The sequence below is a fragment of the Dromaius novaehollandiae genome, chromosome 1 (assembly GCF_036370855.1).
Source record: "Dromaius novaehollandiae isolate bDroNov1 chromosome 1, bDroNov1.hap1, whole genome shotgun sequence".
Taxonomy (NCBI): Eukaryota; Metazoa; Chordata; class Aves; order Casuariiformes; family Dromaiidae; genus Dromaius; species Dromaius novaehollandiae.
The window spans coordinates 74,875,726-74,902,208 of NC_088098.1; the positions used below are offsets into that span (position 1 = coordinate 74,875,726).

Sequence of the window (26,483 nt, forward strand, 5' to 3'; positions counted from 1 at the left end):
CAGGCATTGCACCAAATTTCAGCTGGGTCTCAGAAGTATTAAACTGGCTCCATGAAGTGATAGCTTAGGACTTTAGCCTTAGAAAGGTCCCTAGCCCTAATAATAAAAAACCTTCAGGAGTAAAGAGCCTACTCTTTAGCCTTTATAGAGAGATTCCCCTCAAGTGAACTTCAGATATTAATAAAGTTATACCATTAAAATTCAGTCTTGCTTGTAAAACCAGAAAGCTAAACTGATTTTATTTACCTGGTAAAATTAAATGTAAAAGGCTCCACAATGCACCTGAATATTTGTATGAAGAGCAAGGGGGAGGGGATTACATTCCTTCTGCTACTGAGAGACCCGCTTTCTCACATCAGCCACGGAGAGGGTCGTTGCATTGACCCATGTCATGCCAACACAGCAAAGTTACTTTGGGGAGCAAGTTAGGATCCATTCTTGCATGAAGCCAGCAAAAGAAACTGCAGCCTAGGGAATGCAGCCAGTTCATAGGTCAGGAAGATGAACTCCATCCCTCATCACCTTTGCTTAGGTCTTCATCAAAACCCATATTACTTTGGTCATAGATATAATATGCAATTATCAAAGCACTTTGGATTACCAAAGATGACTTCTTTCTTCCCATCTTTTACACCAGTGTGACTCCTAGTTGCAACTGATGTTTAGAACAAGCTCCTCAATCAATAATGGATTCACTGAAGTAGGAAACTATTATTGTCATTTTGTAAGTGAAGAAATGGAGGACTGATCTTTTGACCTGCCTGGTACAAATAATCTGTCACAAGGGGCAGTCTGAGAAGAGTGCAGCAAAAAAAAAAAGGTGCTTCTGCTTTATTAGGGACATCTATACAGTCACGTAAAGGTGCTTCTGCTTTATTAGGGACATCTATACAGTCACGTAAGCCCAGGACACTCATAAATAAAAGTATTTCTTGGTGGTTCTTAGCAGTATGAAAGGAAAGTTCAAGCAGATAATTGTAGATTGTAAGACATTTCCTCAGCAAAGAAAACAGTAACTTCAGCATAACAAAAGGACCTTTCATTTTAACCTTTGGCTACTCCAAGCCACAGCTGTTTCAGTATTGTGAGATTGTTTGGGGTTTACTGCAATGCTAAGATCTCGGACGTGACTTCTGAGTGGAACGCAAGCAGGACCAGTTCCTCTGTTTGTAAGAAATTTACTTCAATGGAGCTGCGCCAGTTTATATTAGAGAATGGTGCAACTCTGATTTCTTATGTATAAAGCTCCCTCTCCCTTCCTGATGTTGCTGTTGCTTGCGCTTTCAGGTTTGCACAAACTTAATTGTCACCAGATGATAAAATAAATTCCAAGATCCCATCTTAATAACTGAGCCTTCATATTTCTTTATGGACACATGAAAGATTTCTAAATTAAGGATATCAATGGCTCAGTGAGTCATGCTGCTCAGATCTGTGCACAGATGGGACCCCCGCTCAGCACATAAGTCTGTTCTTGTGCTGAAAGAATGTAGGATCGGGCTTATCTCCATCACATCAGTCCCTTTTTAACAAAGTGGTTTGCAGAGCTCTTTCCGAGATTCATAATCTGTACAGGCTAAGGGATTTTAATAGGAAAAAAAGGAAGACAGCTCCAGAAAATGATTAGGAAAAAAGGAAGAGAGCCCCAAAAAATGAATCCTGAGGCTGTGTTAATAGGCAGCTTTTCAGATCAGAAGTGAATGCCCCCTAAGGAGGCAACAAAGGACAGAAATGCTTTTCTAGGAAGCCAAAGACACTTGCAAGAAATTCCAGAATGACTCAGAGGTTCCAGGCATCCATGTTGCCTTCGGTGCAACAGAGCTTGTAAGATGTGAATCTCCTACTCTCTTAAAGTAATCTGCAAAGATTTTGAGAAGGAAACATTATAAAAGGGTATTTCACCTCCTGCTTCAGTGGGAAATTTTCTCCCTGGGTAAAAGGGAAATTTTTCCCTTTTATCTATAGCCTTATGAATATGTATGATATGATATGATATATATGATATGTATGATATGAATACAGTGCAGCAGTGACTGAACTTTATTTAACATTAGACAGAAGTTTCCCTTGCCAGACTAGCTTGGATCTTCCACTGTTTGTAATAATTTGTAACTAATACTAGCCCTCACAACAATCACTTCTGAAGTCTGTAGTATCTGACCAGTAACCTCTTCGCATTGATTTTTTTGGTTTCAGTGTGACTCTCAAATGGACAAATACCCTTATAGTAACAGCATTACTACAGCTGCTCTCCTTGTGAGTAACTGCTGCAGACCAGATGCTGAAGACCAAGCAGCAGAGGTGGCATGAGCCTGCCAGATCATGCCTGGAGCACAGCGATTGGGCAGAGGGGAAAAAACTTTTCTATTGTTTCACATTCCAACTTCTCGCTTTCAAGATTTTTCACAGTGCTGCATCTCTGTCCCTCTCCATTTTATATCAGTGTCAGCTCTGTACCGCTACCCCATGCCTTGATCTCCAGCTTTATCAACCTTTTTTGTAACCATCTCTGCAGATCTCTTCCAGATCACCCATATTCATGGAATGCTTTTTAAAAATGGATTCCCAAAGCCACTATTCCTCTCCTCTTTCAGCTCCTTCCTCAAGGTCTACATCCACCAGGATGTCTGCAGGAAATTGCGAGCTATTAATAGCTATGTAGAAAACTAAAGAGCATCACCAAAGTATTTTAAAATGGATTCTATGTTTTATTAGTCTTTTTCACCCTTTGAATTAGAGTATGTCTTGGCTGATACATATCACCACCATTATCTATGTTCCTTAATCTCTTTAGTGAAAACCATAATGTTCTCTACATGGAGCTGTGCTTGCAAGTTGCTTATCAGTTTTAACAAGCGCAGCTGACTGGAGAGATGGAGCACAGCAAAGCACAGAGGATTATCTCCACGCTACCCACAGCTGAGCATATAACGGTTTGGACTTCGGATCCTAGAGGACCCCATATTCTTCACGGCCTTCTGGGACTCGAGGTCCTATTCACCACACAGTGGCATGCCAGGGCTACAGGCAAATTTTGCTCTCACAGAGCCATCAGTCCAAACTGACGCTGGAGGCTTCTATGAATTACTCCAGAATTGCCCCTGGTGTAACACAGAGCAAGAAAATTGGCATTATTGCTTAAACGGACACATGGGTTCTCCTAGGACTTTACATTAATTTCTTCTGCGCTTGCTTTTGGGAATGCTATGACTATGCTGACTGGAGGTTAAGTTTGTTCATAGTAACATCCTTTAAATCCAGACTAGCTCTCCTGACTTCAGTGGGGTTAATATAGATTTACACTAGTGTAAGCAAGAATGGAATCTGGTCCTAATTTAGGACACATCTGTCAGCACAGATGGAGCTGAGAGCGCCTATTGTCATGTTATTTTCCTACCTTTGTTAGAGATTCTTTTGAACATGGAACAAACCCAACAATTTTAAAATCTCACGGCGCAGGCAACATTTTCTCCCTCATTTGTGGCTGGTGAATTCTACTAGAGCACAAGATGGCCTTGCAGTCAACTAAATCATGCTGGCTAAAAATAAATAGCCTCATGAAAAATAATGGCTGAAATTGCTGTCCTGTAACTACCTAAAAATGTGATTAACCTTTCTGTGATGAGCAACTCTGTTGACATGCTTCTCACAGTAGTAAAACTGATCACATGAGTAACAGTTTGCATGACTGCAGCCCAAGGAGCAGTTTACCACCGTGTTCATCCAGGCAAAACTCCAAGGTCATGCAGAGTTTTGCCTGAGTAATAACTACTGAATGTATTACTTGATGGTTATGAATCTAAAACAAAGAATTGCTATCTTTAAGTTGCAATTTATATGATGAGTCTGGGTTTTAATTTGTTGATTTTTAAAATGGGTATTCTTTTCTGTTGCTATGTATGTGATGCTTTGCCAAACTTGGAAGAGTATTCTCTAACACAAGCAAATGGCTTGCATGCCATGAAATAGAATATTTCTTTTTCTCTGATATCCAAGATGCCCTAGTGTCTTTTTTCAAAAATTAGGCAAATAATGTGTCTATTCTATGTTTAAAGGGGAAAAAAAACCCTCTTGTTGATTGCTCTGGAAGGGTTACCTGTCTAAAGAATTCAGGATCTGATTTTACAGGAATCGCTGTATGGAGAAAGTAATGACTTGGCTCATGGGGAGAGGGATCCTGCTGTTCTTAAGCTGTGCTGTTACTGAGAACCTTCCAGATTTTGTGTATCATTTGTATTGCTTTAAAGGAAAAAAAATTCTTGAGTGAATCAGTACCAAGTTTGTACAAATAACCCCCCTACCGCAATTGTTAAAAATCAGATTTATAGGAATAAATGACAGAGGGGTGAGTTCTTTTCTGCCTTAACCTGATACACACAAGTATTTATTCCAGCACAAGCTTATAGTGCATTGTAGAGTGAGAAGGGATAATAAAACTCATCCTTATTCTATACCAGTGCAAATCTGGGATAACTCCTGCATTCAATAGAGTTATTCTCCCATGAAAGTAGTGTGAGAAAAAAGTCAAACCAAACACACGGAAGTTGAAACAAAATGAGATACATATGGGGAGGAAATTACATTATAATCATTTGATTACATATTTCAGACAGATTTCAGGGGCCCATGGCATATCCACAATGGAGATGTATTTGGTAATGTAACTGTAGTGATATTAGTCTAAATCTGGAGATGCAGCAGTGGCATAAAGTTTGCCCCATCAGATCTTTCTGACACCTTTTTTTCCCCCCCTCAGCCTAAGCAGGTGATTAGTAGTTCTGTAATCTGAGATCATATGTAATAAACCATTTGTAACAGCAATACATATCAAGAGTATTCTCAGATGAACAATTCACTGCAACAGGTGTGATTCAGCTCTCCCAGTGGTTTGCCATCCATGTAGTTGCCTTTTCACACCAGCATAACCAGAAGCAGAATCAGAAGGTTTATATTTAACAAGGTGTAACCCAAGAAACACACCTCAGAAGGCAGTGTGACCTCTGATTTAAGGCTGCCCAAATTTAGAGCTCTGAAGCAGATCAGAATCAGGTCCTTCCCTGATGTAGGTTGGTTGCAGGATTCAGATATTCAGTCCCAAATTTTCCCTACACGTGAGATTTCAAAAGTGTTTTTAGACAGAAGAAGCTACACCTGGAAGAAAAATCCTTTTTACACCCATAGCACTGCTGAGAGCTAGACTGGTGTCTAATATTGAGTGGAAATGAAAGCTCCAACACCCTCCTCTACCACCAGGGAGCTGATAAAGCTTGGGGGTTGGTGCCACCTGAGCAGGAGGGAGGATAAGCATATAGGGAGGTGCTGAGGGGGTGGGTAGCTCCTAACCACAGGGAGCTTGTGGAAAGGTGCAGGTGTGCTTGACTTCAGGGCAGGAGTGCGTGTGGGAGCTCTTTAGCAGGGACTGCCTCTCACCCCTGTTTTTTTTTTTTTTTCTTTTTCCTTCCCTGTGATAGGTTTTGGTTGGGCTCAAGCATGAGGGGCAATTGGATTGTATTAGCCTTTTGCTCTCTAGGGCAGCTATATGCAGGTAAGTGGTATCTGTCTGAGGTTGTTTTCTCCTCCTTTTTTGTTATTCTTCTCCTTGCACTTCTCTTTCTGTTTCTTTTGTTTCTTTTTGGGTGTCAGCTCTGTTCTAGGACCTGTGCTGAGAAAGGCATTTAGGGCTGCAAATGTGTACTGAATCTTGTTGGAAGCCTGTTAAAGTGTCTCTGCTGCATCTAGGTCAGGAAGCAGGAGGAATTACTTAATCTCTTTCTCTTTTGTTAGTTAAACTTTCCCAGGAGACTGGGGATGAGGCGAGGGTGAGGGAGGGGAGAAATGTCTGACAGAAAACCCTCTTCCAGTACTGCTTTCTCTCTCCAGTACCTCTCCCAGGCAGCTTTCCTTTCTGTAAGGCTCTGCTAGATCTGTTATTCCTGCTCTGTATGTCTTGAAAACCTTATTAAGACTTCTTGTAGCTTAAGGATTTGAAAAATAATTGCACTGCTTCTGGTGCTGCTGTTGGGCAGTTTAGGGGGTGGTCGTGTATGCGAGACTGTAATGACAGAGGTTCAAGCCTCTCATCTAATGAGGCTTTGCCATTGCCCACCTCTGGTGAGGTGACTAATGTGCATGTTACCTTCCTGAGGAACAGCAATGTCTCTTAGCTCCATCTCCAAATTCTTGAGTTCCCCGTTTTGCATTACAACAACCCCACCAACTCTCAAACTTTCACAGGACAAGTATGCTGCTTCATGGGCAGTCGTATTTCATATCCCACTCTTATGCTTTAATGTTGTTTGCTAGCAATGCCTACCCTCCCTTTTGAGTCAGAGCTTGCAGAGGGAGAGGTGAAAGACTTTCATGTACTCTTTTGGTAACTTTCTCTTCCAGATCAGAGCCTGAAACCTCAGACTGCAGCCGCTCAGCTTGCTACAAACAATCCCACCCTTACTACAATTGCTCTAGAGAAACCTTTCTGTATGTTTGACAGCTCACTACATCCAAATAAGTCTTACACTGTCTACTTGTATGCAATGATGGAATTGGGTAAGTATCCAGCATTACTTCTTCTCTGGTGCATAACTACACTATGTGGCCTCTAATGTAATTCTTCAAAATTTGATGGGACTGTGTCTGAATGGGGGAGAGGAGCAAATACATAGCTGCAAACTGCATACAAGCTGAGCCTCTGGTCTCAGCTTTCTCTAAACTCTTATTATAAAATAAGGGTAGTATTTCAGTGGGGCTGACTAACAAGTACAAGCATGAGTGCTGTGTTAGCTGACACCCTGTAGATGTGGAAGAACACCATCAGCTATAAACAGCCTAGCAAAATCTTGCTAATGAAGCCAAGTGGTCCACAGTCTGATACCTTATCTTTATCTGAATATGAATGCCTTGCATAGAAGTCTGAATACCCCTAGGTAAAGCTGGTAAGAGAAGCTGGGTAACTACTGCTATCTGCTTCATAGTTAAGTGTGCAGACTTCAAGGATAGCCAACACTTGCAAGGACAGAACTCTTTGTAGGCGAAGAAAAGTCATGGTAGACTTGAGGTCAAAGATGCCTGGCCCATGGCTTCGTTCATAAAATGAATTTCATAACTGCTGGGCCATGAAATATTGTTGGCAGTGACCACCTGCTGTTCTGGCAGACTGTTTTGAATGCCAGCTAGAGCTACTCCTTAACCTGACAGATATAAATGACATACCACCGTTTAGGGAAAAAGTTATGATATGCAGCCTCCTTTTCTGAGAGGCATAGAGAAGGGAATTCACAGCAGGAGGAGGAGGGAGAGTTGGCCAACAACAGTAAGTTAATAGCACAGAAAGTGTCTAAAACTTCCACCACTGGGTTGTTGCCCTTTTGGAAAAGGTGGAAGGAAGACGCTTCTTGATCGTAGTGGTAGAGACCGTAACCAGATATGCTGTTAGATACAGCTAACACAAACAAATGTGAATGTACTGCTTTTTGAGACACTTCCTGCAAGTGGCGTGTGCACCTTTGAACATCTGAAGCAGGCTACAGCAAGTGCATTACAACTACTTAAAAGGCTATACTGACCTGATACTAGTTGTAACTGCAAATATGCAACTTTGTTGTTTGATGTTCTGTGTTGGAAACCACATCAACCACCCCATTTTCTGTGACAAAAGCTTCTTACACTGATGGATAAATCTCTTCTAAAGGGTTGTATGTGGAGAAATCTATGCTGCTACTTTTAAAACAAGCAGATGCAAACTTGTTATTTGGCAAACTGGAAGGAATTTTGTTTGGATTTGTCTCTGGTCTGGAAAGCAGCATATTGGCTCCCCCTTGAATGCCTCTTGGAGCAGGGAGACGGGAAACCTAATTTTCTTAACACATTGTGTTCAGCTCTGCTGGAAGGAAAATGCCTCAGCGTAGTATCAAGCTGAGGGTCTAATGAATGTATGAAAGAGCAGTATAACCTTTATGTCTATTCTTGTTAGTGCCACTGTCAGATTCAATCTGCTCAGGTTTTTAAAAAAAAAAAAAACCAAAAAAACAAAAAACCTTGCTTAGACACTAACGCTTGCTCACCACAGCCAGGCTGACTCTCCCATAGCTAGAATTACTGGAGACTGTGAGAGGGAATAGACTTAGGTGAGAAAGAGTATAATTTGGGGTTACAAGGCTATGATTAAAATAGGTCTTAGCTAGTATTCGCTTTCTTATTATTGGCTCCTTTTGAGTGGAAGGGCTCAACTAACTTGAGCGCTGATTCTGAAATTGGGTTTCTAACCTGTGCAAGAAACCTTTCTCTTGCAAAACAGTTTTCAGTTTGCATTGGACTGTAACTAAAACTTCTCATGACCAGGCAATTGCATGAACTCTGCTCTGGGAGCACAAAAAAATGCTTCCAAACTGAGGTAGTTCTTTACATACCGCAGCTTTGGAAAAACTGGTGTTCCTTCACTGTTAACAGCACTGAACAGCTGGAGGGGACTCTCAAAATAAATTAAACTACAGCCGCAGAACTTGAGAGCATTTCTTGGGACTTGTGCCTTGGCTTTGCAGCAAGAAAGCTTTGAGAGTTGGAACTGAGCTTCCACACCCTATGCTCTAGGGCTGGGCACAGATCCACAGTTTGCTTGAGGCGGTGAAGACTTTCAGACTTTGTTCTGTGGCACACTGTCTGGAAGTGCTGGCATGGCTACTTTTCTGACCTACATTCAGAAATGTAGATACTGTATCTGTCCATGAAGCCTCTGCATGGTGGATTGCCTACCCTGCTGTGCTGGGAGGTATGGCTCTTGTATCGGCAGAGATCGTAGGATTTCTGCTCCAGGAGATAGTACGGTTGTGGTCCTGTAGGAACTCTGCCTTGGCTATAGCGTCTCACCTGAAATGGCAGAACATGCTGGAGGCTTACTGGAGTCATGTATGTTACGGGGGAAGCACACTGTGTGTGGCTGGGCCACATACAAGAACACCTGACTGGGAGGGCCACTTCACTGCAAAGAATCTGACAGGTCTTCCCTGTCCACGTTCACTCCCTCCTCAGCCACAGAGAGCGAGGCAGATGTCTGTGTGTGGTCAGTTATGTAAACAGCCTAAGCTTTCATGCTGGCCTTCTGGCAAGGGACTGTAAATGGGTGAAAAATCATTTCTGTGGCCTTTCTAGAAGTGTGGCAGCCTTAGCAGAGCTGGCTCAATATTTTGTGCTGTCAGATAAGCAGCCAAAATTAAAGTTTATCTGCTTCTTCTGACGTCGGATCAATATCTCCCTCTGAGCCAACTGCTCTGTGAGCAGCAGATTCCTTAACCCTATTCTGAAGTACAGAAGTGCTGCTGTTTCCTTAGGAAGGCATTCTGAATTTGAGGAAAGGAGCTGGCTTCTTCAAGCTTTCTATATATGTATATTTTTAACCACCCTATGTAGAAAGGTAAAAGCTGTGTTCATTTCTTTCTGCCTTGTGCCTTTACGAGCTCATTTACCTTTTGCCACCCCCCTCCCCACTCTATCAGATTCTTCTTGGAAAACAGGAATTTTAGGAGGGTGGCTACTGAAAAGTATTGCTTTGAGATATGCTGTGGAGCCTTCACAGTTTAAGGGATAAGTATGAGGCTTCATCAGCAAATGGAGAAGGACAGTGGGATTCCTACGCAGCCAAACTGGTAGCAGATTTTTCATTTCTCACTTGGATGCTTTTGGGGTAGAAGAGAAGTCACCAAGTAAGTACTGGGTGAATGGAAAGGAATGAATTAGTTCTAACAGCCTTGTTTAAAAGTGTCTCTCCCACAGCAATTGCAATAAGCTCACTAGTGACTGACAATAGAAGCAAACCACTTGACAGCACGTTCCAGCAAACAAGTGGGGGACGGCTTGGACCTTACAAGGCTGCCTTGTTCAATGTACCCAACTGCGCATCGCCCCCAAACCTTGCTGATGTAGGAGACATTAACAAAGTTTCTGATGTCCTGAAACAATACCTCTTCAGAGTTGGGAATGATGAGACTTGTTTGTATGATCCAAACTTCCTAGATGTCTGTAACCCACCTCTCACTCCAGATACAACATACAGGTACAATTCTTATTTCTCCCAAGGTGATTACTCCTCTTAAAATGCAGTAGGAAGTAAAACTTAGTCTGTGATGTTCCCCTGCAACAGTATGATTCAAATCACCAGTCCAGAACTGAAGTGTTCCATCACAAAAGTAATAATGAAAGTGGCTTGGCTTTGGTCTAGCTTGGCTTTTGGTCCATAGGGCTTATCTTGCAATGGTAAGCTCTATCAGGTTAAATCCACAGATCACTAGGAAAATTCATGTGTGAACTGCTGAATCTATATTTCTGTTGCAGCTGGTGATCCAGTGATAGCATCTGATCAGAAACTGATGAAGGAAAAAGTTTGCTTAGGAAATGATGCTGACATTATTCATCATGTATTTTGGGTTAAGTGATTCTGACAAAATGCAGACACAGCTCTGGCACTGCTTGCTTTATTTTGGTGGGATTCTGGGGGCCCAAAGTCCTCTGTGGTCCCCAGCTCCAGGAAGCCCCTAATGTGGCTGGAGGCTTTACATTGAGGGCCAGGTGGCTTGCCAATTTGTCTGAGCCCTGTTGTCTGGGGAAGCTGGGGACGCTGCCCGCTGTTACCTGAAACACTTGTTATGCTGGTATTCTCCATTTAAAAGCCCCAGTAAAAATGGCAGTCACAGAGCTATGTCTGTTGGGGAGACCTAGTATGCTTCTGAAACAGAATACTATCAGCTTAATTTTGCAGAAGCTGTCTTGGCTTCTCTGTCTCTTCAGGACATTTCTGAAAAGTCAGCCTATTAGAGAATGGAAACTTACTTTCTTTGCCAAATCTGATGTTGGTCTGTCTCTTCAATGCTTTCCTCTAGCAGAGAAAGTGCCAAAGATCTTTATTGCTGGACAAAATCTTTGACTTCCGTATAGAAATTAAAAGCACTTGCTGTCCTAAATAATGAAGCTCTTCACAACAGGGAATAGCAAGCTGGGAAAAAATATTTTTGGAAAGCTGTCGTCTGCCCAGGCTCAAGAATGAAGTGCAAACTGTACACGACATAGCACAGAAAGCTTTTTCTACGATTAATTATATTATGTTCTTTATAAGGTCTTTGGAAATAGCCAGTTATCTTTGACTATCTCTAATTCTTCAACAAAAACTGAAGACCAACTAGCTAATGCAGTAGCTTACAAAATCCTAGTAAGGAAGCTCAAATTTGAAATAATTATTTAATTTTTTTCCCCTCACAGATTTAAATACATGTTGGTAGATAACACTGACTGCATCATGAAAGACCAAACTCTCTGGTCTGATCCAATCAAAACCAGACGAGGTAAGTCTGTGGCTTTATTCAGGTACTCTGAGAAGCTGCACTTGCTTTAGAATACCTATTACTCTCCTAGGGAGCAACGCCTAGTCCTTTCCCACAATTTAAACAATTTTGTCAGCCTTTCAGTATGGGAATAGCAGACTTAAATGTGGAATAATGTTCTGCTTCTTCTGTGACCTTCAAAACAAAATAATTCTTTTAGTAAAGATGAGGTTTGTGCATTTTACTTGAGACTTGATTCATGCCATGGTATCTGGCTCTTCTGAAACTTCTGTGTAATACAGGTACTAGTCATACTGGCTATCCTGCTGAGACAATCTTATCCCCTCTAACAGCTGACAATGAGCATTAAACCTGTTTCCTGTAGCTCACCTAAGACTTCAGGTAGACACAGAATCATTTTGTCTCTCCTAAATCACTAGCATTCCCGCTTTTGGGAGGGTGAGGGTGTACTGGTCAAAAATAGACAATAGGAACATTCTTTTCATGCTTTTCTAGTTAAACTTCCCATGAAAATTGATACCGGGCCTGGTCGAAGGAGTGGAGGCATGATTGTCATTACATCAATCCTGAGTGTTTTTGTGTTCCTTCTGCTTTCTGGCTTTCTTGCTTCTGTGTCCTCTACTGTCAGGTAAGTACTACTACATCTTTCAACTTCTAGTAACAGAGGGTCCCCTAACCCTGTTGTCACCAGCCATCTCAAGCCACTGTTGCTAATGTTGTATGAGATAACAGACCAGATGTCCTAATTTTGAACTTGATAATAGAGATTTTTGTGTCATGATCTTCCTTACCAAGGCCAAGATCAATGCATCTTGTAATTATTGCACAATCTTAAACCTACTAGCTGTCAGATTTCAGTAAGTACTATTTCAAAAACCAATGGAGTTGAACACGCTTAAAGTCTATGTATTCTTCCATATATATTACAGCTATCCATCTAGCTCAAGAGACTGGAAACTGTCTTAAGTAGTGCAGACATTCACAGAGATCACATACTGTACTAATTAATGACTGCTTGAGTACAATGGATTTGCTACCTCCCCTGGAGAAATAAGTTACTTGTTTAAACAAGTAAGTGAGGTCTTGCTGGTGCTGTGTAACTGAACTAGTTTACACACTGTCTCTAGTCTTCTATGCCTGCTGACCCAGAAGATCAATGAGGCCTCACTGATTCCGAAGATGAACTTCTGGTGGGAATCAACTAAATTTCAGAAATAGTGGGTATCAGGGCTGCAGAAACCAAATTCTTTTGCTTGAAAACAATGCAAGTGCTCTGTGTTTACTCAGCTCTGCCAGGGTGCTGGATTAAAGGTGTGGAAAGTAAAAACTGCACAGCAAATGATTATTTAAAAATCTATGATATTCTCTGATACTAAGATTCTCTGATTCAAGTAGCAATCAGTCTTTGCAGAACATTGTGAAAATAGGCTCCACTCAGTCTCTACTGGAACTAAATAAAACCTTTCACTGCTCAACTAGGGGATTAGAAGATTCTTCTGCAGAGACAAGGCACGTGTCTCAGACTATTCAACAAAGTGAACTAAGACCACAGGTGAGCTCTGAGTGAACAAACAGCCTGGTTCAAGTCAAGGTTGGAAACGGAACTGAATCGCTACATGTGCTAGACCCAAAGGATCATCTTGTCTACTCAACGCTGGTTCAAAACAAACTACAGTATGGGCAACTGGAACCAAAAGGCACAGATAACATATGGAACACTTTTTTGAAGTTTTGCAGTACACGATAGCCTAATGAAACTTCATTTTGTTAATTGCCTTGTATGGCACATATGAAATGCCCGGACTAAAGAAAGAAGCTTCATGAGACCTTTTAAATTTCACTGGTGTGATCAGAGGTTGTCTAATACATACTGTCATCTGGCTTAGGCTTTGGTGCAGACCTCTGATCAGTTCCTCATGACCATTCCTCATAGCCATTTGTGCCTCAACCTTTCTCTTAGTAACTGACAAGGAGTTAAAGAAAAGCAGGCTGCTTTAGAAAGACGTTCTTTGAGAAAGCCAGGGACTAAAAGGTGGGCAACAGGGAGTTGCAGCTGCATCAGGATTTTACTGACTATTTGCATCATAAAACTCCTTTTTTTTCCCTCCCTTCTCCTAAAAGAAACAAAACAAGTTCCAATTGCTCTGTAGCACAGCAATTCTGATCTGAAACACTTAAATATACCCTCAAATAGCTTTGTGGAGATGATAGCTAACAAAAGTGCCTCAAAGAAGGCATGCTCTTTCAGAGCCCTGTATAATAAGGGGGAGATAGTGCTTTAGTGGGGAAAAACATGAGTATATTCACTGCTGTCAGGCTTGGCCACATTCCTGATCACTGTGCTAAGCAGCTGCAAACCAGCACTCTTCATGTCTTGGTATCTGGGCTGTGGGGTCTTTTTGAGCTAATTTTCTTCCTTCATTTCAGGATCTCAGTTGATGATTAGAAATAAATCTTTGCCCAACATATGAGTTATGTACTGTGTTTTTTTCCATTGATGTAGCCTTTCACCTACACTGATTTGTCTGCCCAAAAATCTTATGAGGAAGACTGAATTTCAAAGCCCTACCTCTTGAGTGTGTAAAAGCAATTATCCTATTGTAACAAATACTTACTTGTGATAAGCACAAGCTGTCACTGATTACTACTGTTGTTCTCCTAGACTGTCATTAAATTAGTCAAACTGTTTCAGATTAAGAATGAGTTAGGACTCTCTGTACAGGTCATTTACTGTCACTGGCAGGCCTGGGTGATCTTGCACTGATACTTATTTTAGGGAGTGAGACTTACTCTCTTCAGGATTACTAAAACTAAAAAACTTTAAGTCAAACATTGGCAGGATGGAGTACCTATACCTGACACTATAGCTTGATGACTGTGAAACTTGTGGGTTTTAAACTTCAGGGTTTAGGCCTAAGGGATCTGCACAGGAACTGCCATGGCTAACTAAACTGCAGCACGTTAAAGCTTGCCTGTTCACCTTCTTGGTTTCTGCTATGTGAAGAGTGTGTGTAGGGTGTCGGTGGGGGGGAGAGGGGGAAGCACTTTAACGGAGAGCTGTGCTGTGCATTCTGACTAGAAATGGATGTTGATGTGCCTGAAATGGTACTTTTCCTTTGTTTTTTTGCTGTTGGTGCACTTCCCTGCTTGGTATACAGGCTGCTCGAAACATCACTCTGAAGTGCCTTGCTTTCCTATTTCATGTACTGGAAAAAAATGTGGAAGCAATTTCTAGCAACAGTGAGTAGGAACTGTAGGTGTAACAGTGCTAACATTATAGTACAAGAGATCCTTGTACTTCTTGCCTCCTTTATAAAACCAAAATAGTACTTCAGTGTAATAGAGGGCTGTTACTCCTTGCTCCAGACCAACTGGAAAAACAGGCCATCTAACAGTTGGCTTAGTAATTAATAAAGACAAATGAGTTTCCTTTCAACTGCAGACAGTAAATACATTATATTGGATACCGTATCAATTCATTCTATTATTGGAATAAGGTTTTTTTTTCCTGTTTGGAGGGGTGGCTTGAGAGACTGTATCTCAGGACTTAGTTATCATTTAAAATAGAGTGCTAGAATAATCCCCCCCGCCCCGCTCCATTCTGCCAGCATCTGTTTACAGACATTCACACCAAGCAGCTAGTCTCCTATCCAACAGACTGGCTTTTAGTCAGTTTAATCCTGCTAATGGTCCTGCTTTTGAACGGTTTGCCTTTGTTCTTGCATTTTCTCTTATGTTGCATTTGCAAGATCTTCACCTTTATTTCTTTACAGAAAATTTCAAAATGGATTGTTTTTAGGGTTTTTTTCACTGAATTAAGTAGAATTAACTCTGTCTCAGTCTCTCCTACATTGCAATGCATATAAGCTTTGTTCGTTTTTACAAAACTTGTTGGTGTTCAAACAGTGTGGCAAAAAATTTGTGCCTTTCCTCAACTTCGGATCTTGGGACATTTCTTCCTCATCAAAGAAAACGGAAAGGAAGAAAAATGCTAATATACTGAAAATGACCTTTTTAATATTTCCTGTTGAAATATTTTGTTGAAAACAACAGTTTTAAATCTGTTTTTCCATGCATCCCTCTCTTTGGACAGGGAAAACAGCTTCAAGCAGCTCTAGCTATAAGATATCAGTACTTCTTGCAAAATCTTGCGTGTCAGTACCCATATGTTATGTTGCAACTGTATTTCAGGATTGTGCCCAGACAAAGCAACAGTCCTGATAAATCCCAGCACAGGGTCACAGCTACTTTTGCCTCTCTGTATGATATTTCTATTGATTTAAATACTCATTTCTTTCTACTCTGCTTCTGACTCCTTACTAAAGAAAAGGTATAGAAATTCCTGTTCAGAGCGTATAAAAGGTATGTCCTGACTCTTACCCTGGTCACCTAGAAGAAATATAAGATATGAAAGATAACTTTCTTTAATACACAGACTTAAACAATCTCCTCCAACATTTTTGTTTACTTTTTGAAGGAATAGGGGTGCAAAAAGACTACATCAAGCTTTTTCAAGAGTTCTTGCCCAAACTTGTCTATATTTTTGTGCAGATGTGCCTTTCACAGCCAGTCTGCCAGACTGAAGGAAGGAATGTGTATGGACAAAACAAAGATAGTTCTTGACCCTTACATATTTGCATTAAAAGCATCAACAGAAACAAGACAAAACTGAACCGTGATATACACTAGATGTTTCTAGGTGTAGTACATCTATTCCCAGCCATCCTTTTGGGCACCGAATGACAGTTTTCATCTCCTCAGTGGCCCTGCAAAATGGATTGAAAATGTTGATTGCAAATGTTACTCTGTGATGGAAAAAACAGTCCAGAAAGCACCACTGAAGTTCTGCTTACATGAACACTTCTGGACTGTGCTCAGGTTTTATCCATATATTACACAGTGGTCATATACAAGTTGAACTTGAGTTCTTATTTCATGAGAAGCTCTACAAAGGCTTCGATGTCTTCCAGTCTGCACACAGATGAATACAACCCTTATGGAGCTAAGTTTCCCAGAGTATAGTTATGTACACCTTTTCTGATCTTCAATGTCTCTTTTTTTTGCGTCCTGGCATTTTGCTATGGAGAAATACTGACAGGCAGAAAGTACTGAATCCTGCAAACTGTACTTAGGAAAAATTAGTGCTAGGATGAGGTTATTGTGCTCTCAGTTGAGATTCAAATGCCAGCCTCCAGGACCAAGACAAGCGCATTAAACTCCCTTTGCGTCACTCGCTCCAACATGTTCTTGGTTCAGGTGCTGGCTGGAATGCTGCATTAGCAGTTCAGTTGGTGGACTGACTGCACTGAAAAAAAGAAGAAAAGAGAAAACTTCAAGTTATCCACTAGCAGCTATGTGATCCAGCTTGTCTATGGAACTGGCTGAATTTGGGTGTGGGAGGAAAGTGGGAAAAGGTAAGAGCTAGATGAGATTTATGTGGTTTCGAGCACACCTGTGACAGGCAATGACTGGTTTGTCCTGGGGCTGTTAGCTGCTCAAACGTGGCTGTAGTAGTGAATCATGTGAGTCTTGGGTTGATTAAGACATTCCTGTGTGCCAGCTATAAGGACCATTATGATACATCTATAAGCCTTTTATTAAACTACAGCACAGGTAATCCTGGAAGGATACCAAATAAAAAAAAAATTAATGGGAGATAAATGAACCAAAGGTGGCTAAAGACATGAATAAGCAGAGAGATAGTATGTTGCATTCCTTAAACTTGATGTGCCCATGAAGGCAATGCCCTCTACATCTTCAAACAAGAAGTCTGTTCTGCTTTACTCCCACCAGGCAAATGTATAACTAATCAGAATTAATATATGGGCAGGGTCAGGGAAGAGGTCATTGTCTTCAGACCTACTTATTTTTTATTCAGTAATAAATTTTGCATATTTTTAACTGACAGTTATCAGGAATATTAGAGACTTTTTTTCCTTTTTTTCCCCTTCTTTATTCCTTCTTAGATAAAGGATGAAACAGCTTGCTTGATTGTAACAGGTGCTGTTTTGGGACAGACTATATGAAAGCCATGCTGTGAAGGAGTTGAGGCAGTTTTTTTTTAACCTGTATTTGTGACATGCCTCCTTGTCTGTGCTCAAGAAACCTATCCCAAAATCAGGACCAAATTGCAAAAGAGGAGGCTGATCAATGCCCAGTGGTACTGAGCATCAGTAAAGTGCTGTATGCTTTACTAATGAACAAAATGCCCTCACATTTCCTGCCAAAAGGAGTTTACAGACTTGTTCAGGGAAAGAAAAAACAATCAAACAACGCAGTAGTTTGCCTGTAGGAGGAAAGCTTCCTCTGGAAAACATGCATTCAAAAGTCAGTGGCCTGATTTTTCAAACAGACTGAGCACACAGGAACTCTTAGTTCTTTATGGTCTTATCAATGAAACATAATCATCTCTTTGAAAAAATTTTGTGTAGGGCACTTTTTCAGAAAAGTCTCAAATCTGGAAACAAATTACGTTCACTTTTTTTTAAGTGGGAGGTCAATATAGGAATCACACAACAGAAGGAAGCATGCTAGCTATAGCTCTGCCAACCTATTTGGTCACTGCATTGCCTTCATGGCTCAAACTGCTCTTTGCATTTGTTTTCCTGCTTCTACTGCTTTCTCCACACCTATGTCCTTACACCAGCTGGTGCAGTAATGTGTGCACAATGTTAAGGTCCATCACTCACTGGTGAACTCCCATTTTGGCCTGACCTACTTTCTAAAACTTAGAAATAAGACTAAGATGACACTGGTCTCAACAATGTATACGGCCTTATTATTAAACTTCTGTTGTGAATTTATTTTAAGTATTTTTATTGTTTTTCAAATTTTGGAAATCATTTTGGAATTCTAACTATAACTGTATATATTGCCTGTTGTTTCAGAGAGACCCTGGTGTATTTTTATTCTACTTACCATTGTGGGCCTACTTTGTGGGGAAGAAAATCTAAGAATGCTATTGCATTATAACAGTCTGCTACTGAACTGCTGGCACTAGTTTTTCTATTGAATTATGGTTAGGTGCTTATTGTCTCTTTGCGAGGTCAGAATCTGATGAGACATCAAGTGACAGACACCTAGCAACCACAGAGAAATTGTAATAACAAGGTACCAACACAAACCTAAATCTTAATAAACTGTAGATATGAAGTCTTGGCCTTAAATAAGCAACTTTCTTTTCTCTTCCCTCCCTTCTTGCACCTTGTAATTTCTTATAACATCTGCCTGGTAAAGCTTAACATTTAGCCCTCATGAAGAGAAAAGCATGCTGGATATTATCTGGCTGTTAAAAATAGTAATAGGCTGGCAATTATTTCATTATAGCTGACGCTGTGACCGAAAGTTGTTATAATGTGCTAGCTGCTTTTTTGGGAGACAAATTTGTGAGTTCAAGCCATTCCCATATGAACAAGTGTACATAAACTGCAATTCATCTACTTTAATCAGTACCATCTTTCACTTTTCTTGGCAAAAATCTCAGCAGAATGACCAACTTTTAAATGGTTTTTAATGGCATTTAAACTTTCTTTGGCTATGCTTGGTAAACCACACTTCTTCCAGATCTATTGCAAGGTCTGACCCTGACAAAGTCAATATGACAGCTTTCAATGCTAGTATTGATGGTTTTCCTTGAGGAAATGCTCTGAGCTTTTCCATAGTTGCCTGCAGAGGCTACATGTCTAACTCTGCAAAATGACAGAACCAAATAGTGATCATTTCAGTTTTATTTGAGCTTAGAAAAAAAGTGAACAAGGTGATTCAACCTTCAAATTAGGGGAGTCAAAGGAAAAAGAGCATTTGAAATTGTATGGATTAAGATATAATAGTTTGGTGTATGCAGAATGCTAGGCAGAGTTGTCTCCCTTCCTTTATTATGTAAATTCAGGGATAGGCCCCTAAAAGATTAAACTGACCCTATTTCGATTCCCTGTTTTGAATGGAAGTTTGTAGCAAGCGCCTCTAAAGAAGCCAAATAGGATTTAATGACAGAAAAAGGATGACACTATCAACAACAATTTGAAATCACAATTATTGTAAATGTCCTATGGTCTGATGTCATAAGGTCAATTTTAAGCCATGGTCTCATGTCATGAAGTTAAAATGTAAGAACACAGTTTGCTAATATCACAGGTATTCCAGCTGTTACGTTTACACATGCTTTTCTGCTGTGACGTATGGCAATTAAAAAATTGCTCTGATTTTGGGAGGAAGGCAACCTAGTTGGTAAAGGGGAATGCTCGTAATAAACTCTGACCATCTGGAACTGAATCAGAGCAGTTGCTGGCTCACTGTGTTTGTACACTCAGAGGCACTGAGCGGAAGGCTTTGCTTTAGAAAACAGCAAAAAATGTCAACTTTTCTTCCCCGGGCACTTCAAAGGGTATTACAGATTGGAGTGCTGCCAGCACTGGTGAGCCATGTGGTAGATGTTCCTTGTTAGTACCATTATAATGCACTGGACAGCAGTTTCTCAGGCACGAAAGACCTACGCAGTGAAGTCTACAAAACATTTTACAATGGACCACCAAGCTTAAATTAGCTGATGTGATGCATCACAGTATGCCCAATTGGGGAACAGCAATATGCTGTGCTAATATGCTACAAAAAGACAGTCTTTGTTCCGAAGAATTTACAACCTGATGTGAGATAAGACAACAAACCCATAGAAGAATGCAAGGTAACACTTGGATAATTTTCATGTTTGATAAACATCACATCAGCTAATTTTATATTTTCATATAATTCTTTGTCTGCACGTCTCTAGTCCTAGCCAAGTTTAGTAATGTTGATAAATGGGAGGACTGGAATGTCTGATTTCTATTTTCTGGATTGCTCCCTTATAAATCTATTGTAGAAATCTATATTATTTCTTGCAGTGCCTAAAAAGTCTGAAGTTATCTGATACCTATTCTTCCTCAAGCCTTCTACCATACAGCAGCATTCAAAGATTCCAGAGGATAGCTCATTTTCTCTGAACAAAGTTGATGCATTTAACATTATCTGCATCACTGCTATAACCCCAAGGCTGGATGTAAGGCTAACATAGAAATTCGCCTTAGAATCTTTGGTCTATGACATCTAGAAAAAATGTTGTGAATATTAGATGGATTTTTCCCCATCTTTGGCTGATCCACTGATCCCTGATTTATAATGATCCTCCACATGAGTTGAAGAAAACTGGAGGGATACTACTCTGATCAGAGGGTAATATATTGTTTTCTCATATCTAATTCATAAGGACCTCATCATATTAGTCTTCTTGCAATAAGCCTGACTCCTTCTGGGATAAGATTCCCAATCCCTACTTTTATAAATGGTACACAGTATTTGGAAAACAGAAAATGGATGTAGCACTTCTAGTAGAATGTTATACTTGTTCCTTACAGATTCTACAAACTCAGTTCAAGTTTCCTCCCATCCAAAAGCTGTAACCCAGGAATTACAGAAATCACTTCTTAATTCAATTGCTGCACCAAGTATGTCATCTTTTCCCTTTTATATTTAGATCTGTAGGTGTTTTTCAACTTACTGGAGCATTATCAATCATAAAGGTGGGAAAGGATTGCCATCCTTACAAATCTGAACTGTTTCTGATCTTCACTGAATGTCCAGGCAATGAAAGTGTCTTCTTCATCTATGACTTCTAGTTAGTTCAGGTTAGTTAGAACAGGTTAGTTCTATGTCTATGTCCATCACACCTTGCTCCTTTGAAGGATTTAAAAGAGCTAGTTATAATTAGACAGCTTTCTTTCACATAGCCTCCAGTCTACCAGGAAGTGAACGAAAACTATTTTGACCATTTCAGACATGAATGGCTTCCACTTGTTACCAGTGGTATTCCAAGGCAAATTTTAACTAAGAACACACCCATAAATGTCTTCAGATAAAGTCACCTTTAACATATCTGTCTTCAGTGTACTATTCTAAGGTGTTTTATTGCCAAAATCATCACTGTGTAGAGGAAGACTGTGGGATCATGCCAAAGGCAATGCTAATCATTTATTAGTGCAACGGAAGTGGTCCTCCTGTTTTTTAATTCAGTCCTTTCTAACACATTGATCAATAGTCATCCTGTATCCCGAGAACAGATATACCTGTCTGTGTGTGTTGGTTCTTTCTTTTTATTATTAAATTGCATAGTTAAACTAAGTTAGCACTCTGCAGTCTTTTCTAAGAAAGGTACAGATGGATGCTATCATAGGAACAGTGACTATATGTCTTAAAGTCTGTTGGAGCTGCAAGCAGATGACTAGAGTGTTAATTGGGTTGGCCTGAGGTTAAGCTCACTGAACAGGACATGAGAGCCTGAACATGACAGGTAACAATGTGAGAAACTGACAAAAATTACAAATAATGCTGTGAGGAATGGCTACATTTCATATGTGGTTAAAGAGGGAGTTATATGATAAACAGCCGAACTTCATGGCAATTGGGAAGGCAGTGTTGGGGACCTTTTGGCGAGAAGAATCTTGCAAGGCCAACAATGCCCATGTAGCCATTTCAGTAATATCATATAAGGCCAAGATTTCCTAGAAAACAATATCAGAAGTAACAAATTTGGGGACAGAAGTTTGTCCCGATCCAATATTGGGAGGGTTTCGTTACGATCCCAAGGACGAGATTAAGACGCTAAAACCGGTCAAATAACGTACAATCTTTTAACTTTATTTTCCATGAAGTGGGGAGAAAAGGTGGGGAAAGGCAAAGGGGAGGCGAAGGGGAGAGGGGAAAGAGGGGTAAGGGGAAAAGATAGAGAAAGTTGGAAAAGAAGAGAAGAAACTAGCTACCACCACTCCGAGTCCGATGATGTTCCGCTGACTCCGTTCGAGATTAGCAATTGTCGCAAGCTTCGTCAAGGCCGCCCGCCCGCCCCCGTCAGAGAGTGCGTGCTTCTTTTATAGGGGTCTCCCGCTCACGCGCAGATCGCAAATGTGCACGTGCGGTTTGTGCCAGACGTGCTGCTGTCCCCCTAGAAGCCGCCTTCTGCTCTTTTTTGCGCCTTTGGTCCCTGCGCAGGCGCGTGAGGTTGTTTATCTCTAAACTGTGGAGAAGATGGGGTTTTTTTTTGAGGCAGGATGTTCAATGACAGGAAATGGCGGTGCGGCGGCAGTGTCAAGACAAAACCGCATTTAGTACTGGTTCTCTACAAAGTTATAAAAAGTGGGACCACTAGGGAAAAAATAATTAGAGGCTGGTTGTTTATTAGGAGGGCACTGGGGTGGAGAAAGGGACAGTCAAGAAACACGAAAAGGTTCAGTAAGGTATGCAAATACTGTAACTGGTACTATGTGGGTGCAGTTCCCAGAGAGCAATGTGCTTGGAGCAGGACAATAAACTAAACCTGTTTTTCTGATCATACCACACACCAAGCCAGCCTCTACAGTTAGGAGAGCTGCGGTGACTACCTTGCTAGCAAGAAAACACCCAGGATGGATGCATCAAGCATGTATATAATTGAAACTGAAACAAGACCTTAAATATTACCAAAAAAAAAAAAAAAAAAAAAAAAAAAAGGTTTCAGTGATTAAAAATGTTTTTCCTTTAGATCTTAATTCATATATAAGTTTATGATGGCTTTTTTTCCTCTAACATCTCCTAACTTTGTATGGGATGGGAAGAATGTTTCTGCCCAGTTCCAGTTCTGGGTGGTGAGCTATATCTATTTGCCTAAGCTAAAAAATATTTTCCTGATTGTATTCAATTCTTTTGTAGAGTAGGAGATGCTCTGGAGAACTACAGGAATTTTGCTAGTGCACAGGCAGTAACTTTTGGAAATTACAGCAGAACTGATGGAAACAGACCCAGTTCTTTCTTAAATAAAGGAGACATTTTCTTGCTCTACAATCACAAATAGGCATCTGAACACTCAATACTCATGTGTTAATGTGTGATTAGTATATGACTTGTTTTTCATGTTGCACCATCTCAAGTAAATCAAAATGCTATCTAGGATTCAATGCACTGTCTTTGTAAAGCTCCCTTATTGCCCAATGTTATGAATAACAGTTTCCAACTTCAAGCTAACACAAAAAGAAACTCGATGAGAGGTTCACAGCTTAATTCCAAACATAGTCCATATGAGTCTTTCTTATGATAAATGACTTTAAACCAGATTCTTAAAATTACTTGATGGTAAAGTGTCAGAAGAGCTGCATTTAAATGGATAATCGAGACACGAAGTGAGTGAATTTATCTAGGATAAACTCAGAAGCACAGGTACTGATTCAGGGTAAATTTGAAAGTCAAAATAAATGTTTCCTAACACGATAAGAAATACTGATGAATCTAACCCAAATTTTATTTCCAAAACTCCTTCCTCTAAACAAGAGCAAATTGAATACTGAGGAGGGCTTTGATGTGGATTCCTCAAATAATGACAGAGATCATAGTCCTATCTCTTTCAGTCTTGCTTTACTAAAACAATGTTTATTATTGTTTGGATTGGAGTGACATTATATTATATTAACAGACATCAACCAGAGCTAATGAATAAAATAAATACTGTATGCTATTTCATAGGACTCTACTAAAGTAACTGTTTGATATACCTTTTTTCATCCTTCACAAGACTAATTTCTTTATTTTAGATGAAGAAACTGGGATAAGAGCTCACACAGACTGGTGAGCCTTTAAGATGATAATGAAATCTTTCAGCTGCACTCATCGATTCTCTTCATTTGCTCTCACCTTGTACTAGATTTGCTGCACTAAACAGACACACAGAACTGAAACCTTTCTCTAAATAGTAACACTGGAAATTTTCTATTACCCTATTACGCTTCACTTTGCATAACTCATGCATAACTGTTTAAACACATACTAAATCCAAATAGTGGCATTTACTTTGCAGTTAATTGCTTATTTTACACAGGCATAAGAACTAACAGAAAGGGAAGGTCTGGGAGATTCAGATCCCTGGCTACCTGGGTACATGTATACTAGTAAATAAAACAGATCATGGCCCTTTCTCTGGCCTTGAGGGCAAGTGGCACAGCAGGGCTCACATCCACATGACTGAATGCTTTACTCTCAGAGCAGAAAGGCCCTGACCATACTGCTGCTGGGAATGACACGTGGTGCCGCTGTCCCCCAGGCTGGGTCTGGAGACTGATTCGGAGAGTGCCAGTTTCAGAGCCACAACTCTGCCAGGAACCAGCTGAATGATTAAACAGCAGCGATAACCACATGTCAGAGCTCAGGTCCATAACCTGATCCTGTTTATTAGTAAGGTCATAGCTGGTGGTTATGGCTGCGTTGATATTCAGTGTAGATTCCTGCCCACCCAAGCCAGCACAAGCTAAATGAATACCTTACAACCCACACCACAGCTGCTGCTGCAGCTGAGATGAAATGCAGATGCCTTTTGGGAGTCAGCCTTCTCTGTTCTGGCCACCTTTGTTCATGGGCAATAGCCTCTATGTCTAAATTGTAAGGCCCAGCCACATCCTGCTCAACATTGACGTGATACTGGGACATCCATTATCCCATCCACTCTTCCACTTTTCAGCTTCTATGAGAAGAAAATCTTAATTATCAGAGAGCTGACAGTTTTTGCTGCTTACAGATCGGATCTCAGTGGTCAGAATTTATTTTGAACTTGTAACAGTTGCACTTGTGTCTAAAAAGCTTCTGCTATGATCTCAAAAAGGACACATTCTAGAGCATCTTTGCAAAAGAGAACAATGTTGAAAAATGTGAAGAAGCTGATGCTTGACTGGCTAGTAAGCTATATTTAGTGAGCTATAGTAACATGGCTACCCCCTACAAAACCATGCAGTAACTTTCAAGTAATGTATTTGTGGCGGACAGATGAGTGAACTTTTGCCTTAAACATTTCTTGGTAGATAAGATGCGAGCCTTGCTGCGCACGTTGCAGATTTTGCAGGAAACCATAACCACGAGGAAGCCATCTGTTTCCAGGCGGAAACAGGACTGAGATGCTGTTTTTCCATTATGGTTTTGTCATGTGCAGGGTGCTACCAAAGGGAAGGTCTCGTCTGCTGCGACCCCCGAAATGGTCTCCCTGTGACCACCCGGGACACACCGAGCCTGCGCCAAACTAGACCACCCCTCATCACACCCACCATGCATATGCATGAAGTTTCTTGAAATTGGGCGGAGACTTTGGGACTTGGACTGTATAAAAAGGGGACCCCCCCACTGCCATGACACCCAGGGTGAAGAGGACCAACAGGACGCCGCTGGATCCATGGGTGGTGATATCTCTTTCTCTCTCTCTCTCTCTCTCTCCCCCCTCTCTTTTGATGCATGTTGATAAGATCTGTTCAAAACGTGTGGCACGGGACTTATTTATCTAGTTGTAATCGCCATTGAGTTATTGTTCCTAACCACATGCCTTGTCTTTTGTGTTAATAAATCATAAAACTGGTTGGCTGGTGTCATTTCACCTTAATTCAGCCCAAGAGCATCATGAACTTGGTCGTTTGTCCCAAGGGGAGGGAGGTTGTCCTAAACGACTCCTTTCGGGCCGTGACAGTATTGCTTATAATAAAGCAGAAAACTATAGAAATCACTCCCAATCTCAGTTGATCACTCACAACTGAGTTCTACTCTGAATCCAGCCCATGAAAGCTCCATTGAATTCAATAGAAATTCACATGTTTAAGCACAAACAGACTTTGTTTCTTTGGACTGGATGAAATCTCACTGAATTCATACAGAAAACATTCCATATGCATGCAGTGGACTTATAATTAATCTCCTTCTCTTTTTTATCATTAAGCAGATGAACTTCTTCAATACCTAAGAATAAACTAAAGGTAGTCATTGGTGATTACTTTCATAAAATGACAATGGTATATCAAAGCAAAGTGCATGACAACCCACAATGAATAATAAAAATGAATGATGATAACAGAAATATAGCTACAGTTCTCAGATACCTCCTACTGAGGAAAAAGGATGCTTTTCTAGCCTATGCCAGCAGAGAAAGAGCTCTGCTTCATTCCATGGAATGTGATGACTGATTTAAATGCAATAAATACAATATAAATTTAACTTGCGTTGTCGCTGAAATGAAAAAAACCCACAGGCTATACACATGAAAATATGATATGAACAATGATCTGTTAGCAATGGTACCTTGTATCTATTGATATAATAATTTAAAATTTCACTACTATGACATTTTCA

At 40.5% G+C, this 26,483-nt stretch overlaps 1 protein-coding gene across 2 annotated transcripts; it reads left to right on the plus strand.

Annotated features, from left to right (window-relative positions):
- The first annotated feature begins 5,385 nt into the window (after positions 1 to 5,385).
- UPK3A (uroplakin 3A) lies at positions 5,386 to 25,719 on the plus strand. Of its 2 annotated transcripts, none has more exons than XM_026114138.2 (6): positions 5,386 to 5,545; positions 6,391 to 6,546; positions 9,766 to 10,045; positions 11,245 to 11,327; positions 11,823 to 11,955; positions 25,303 to 25,719. In XM_026114138.2, exons 1-6 carry the CDS (start codon positions 5,491 to 5,493, stop codon positions 25,391 to 25,393), a joined length of 798 nt encoding a protein of 265 aa, XP_025969923.1. In that variant the 5' UTR covers positions 5,386 to 5,490; the 3' UTR covers positions 25,394 to 25,719. The 2 variants fall into 2 exon arrangements, with proteins under 2 accessions (XP_025969923.1, XP_025969924.2); XM_026114139.2 differs by lacking the exon at positions 25,303 to 25,719 and adding an exon at positions 12,807 to 13,795 and having other exon boundaries at positions 5,389 to 5,545.
- Positions 25,720 to 26,483: the final 764 nt, after the last annotated feature.

Excerpts from the sequence above, each read along its gene's own strand:
- UPK3A (XM_026114138.2), top strand. The coding sequence starts at position 5,491 with ATGAGGGGCAATTGGATTGTATTAGCCTTTTGCTCTCTAGGGCAGCTA. Across the intron at positions 5,546-6,390 it reads TCTAGGGCAGCTATATGCAG|ATCAGAGCCTGAAACCTCAG; the intron begins GTAAGTGGTATC and ends TTTCTCTTCCAG. Across the intron at positions 6,547-9,765 it reads GTATGCAATGATGGAATTGG|CAATTGCAATAAGCTCACTA; the intron begins GTAAGTATCCAG and ends TCTCTCCCACAG.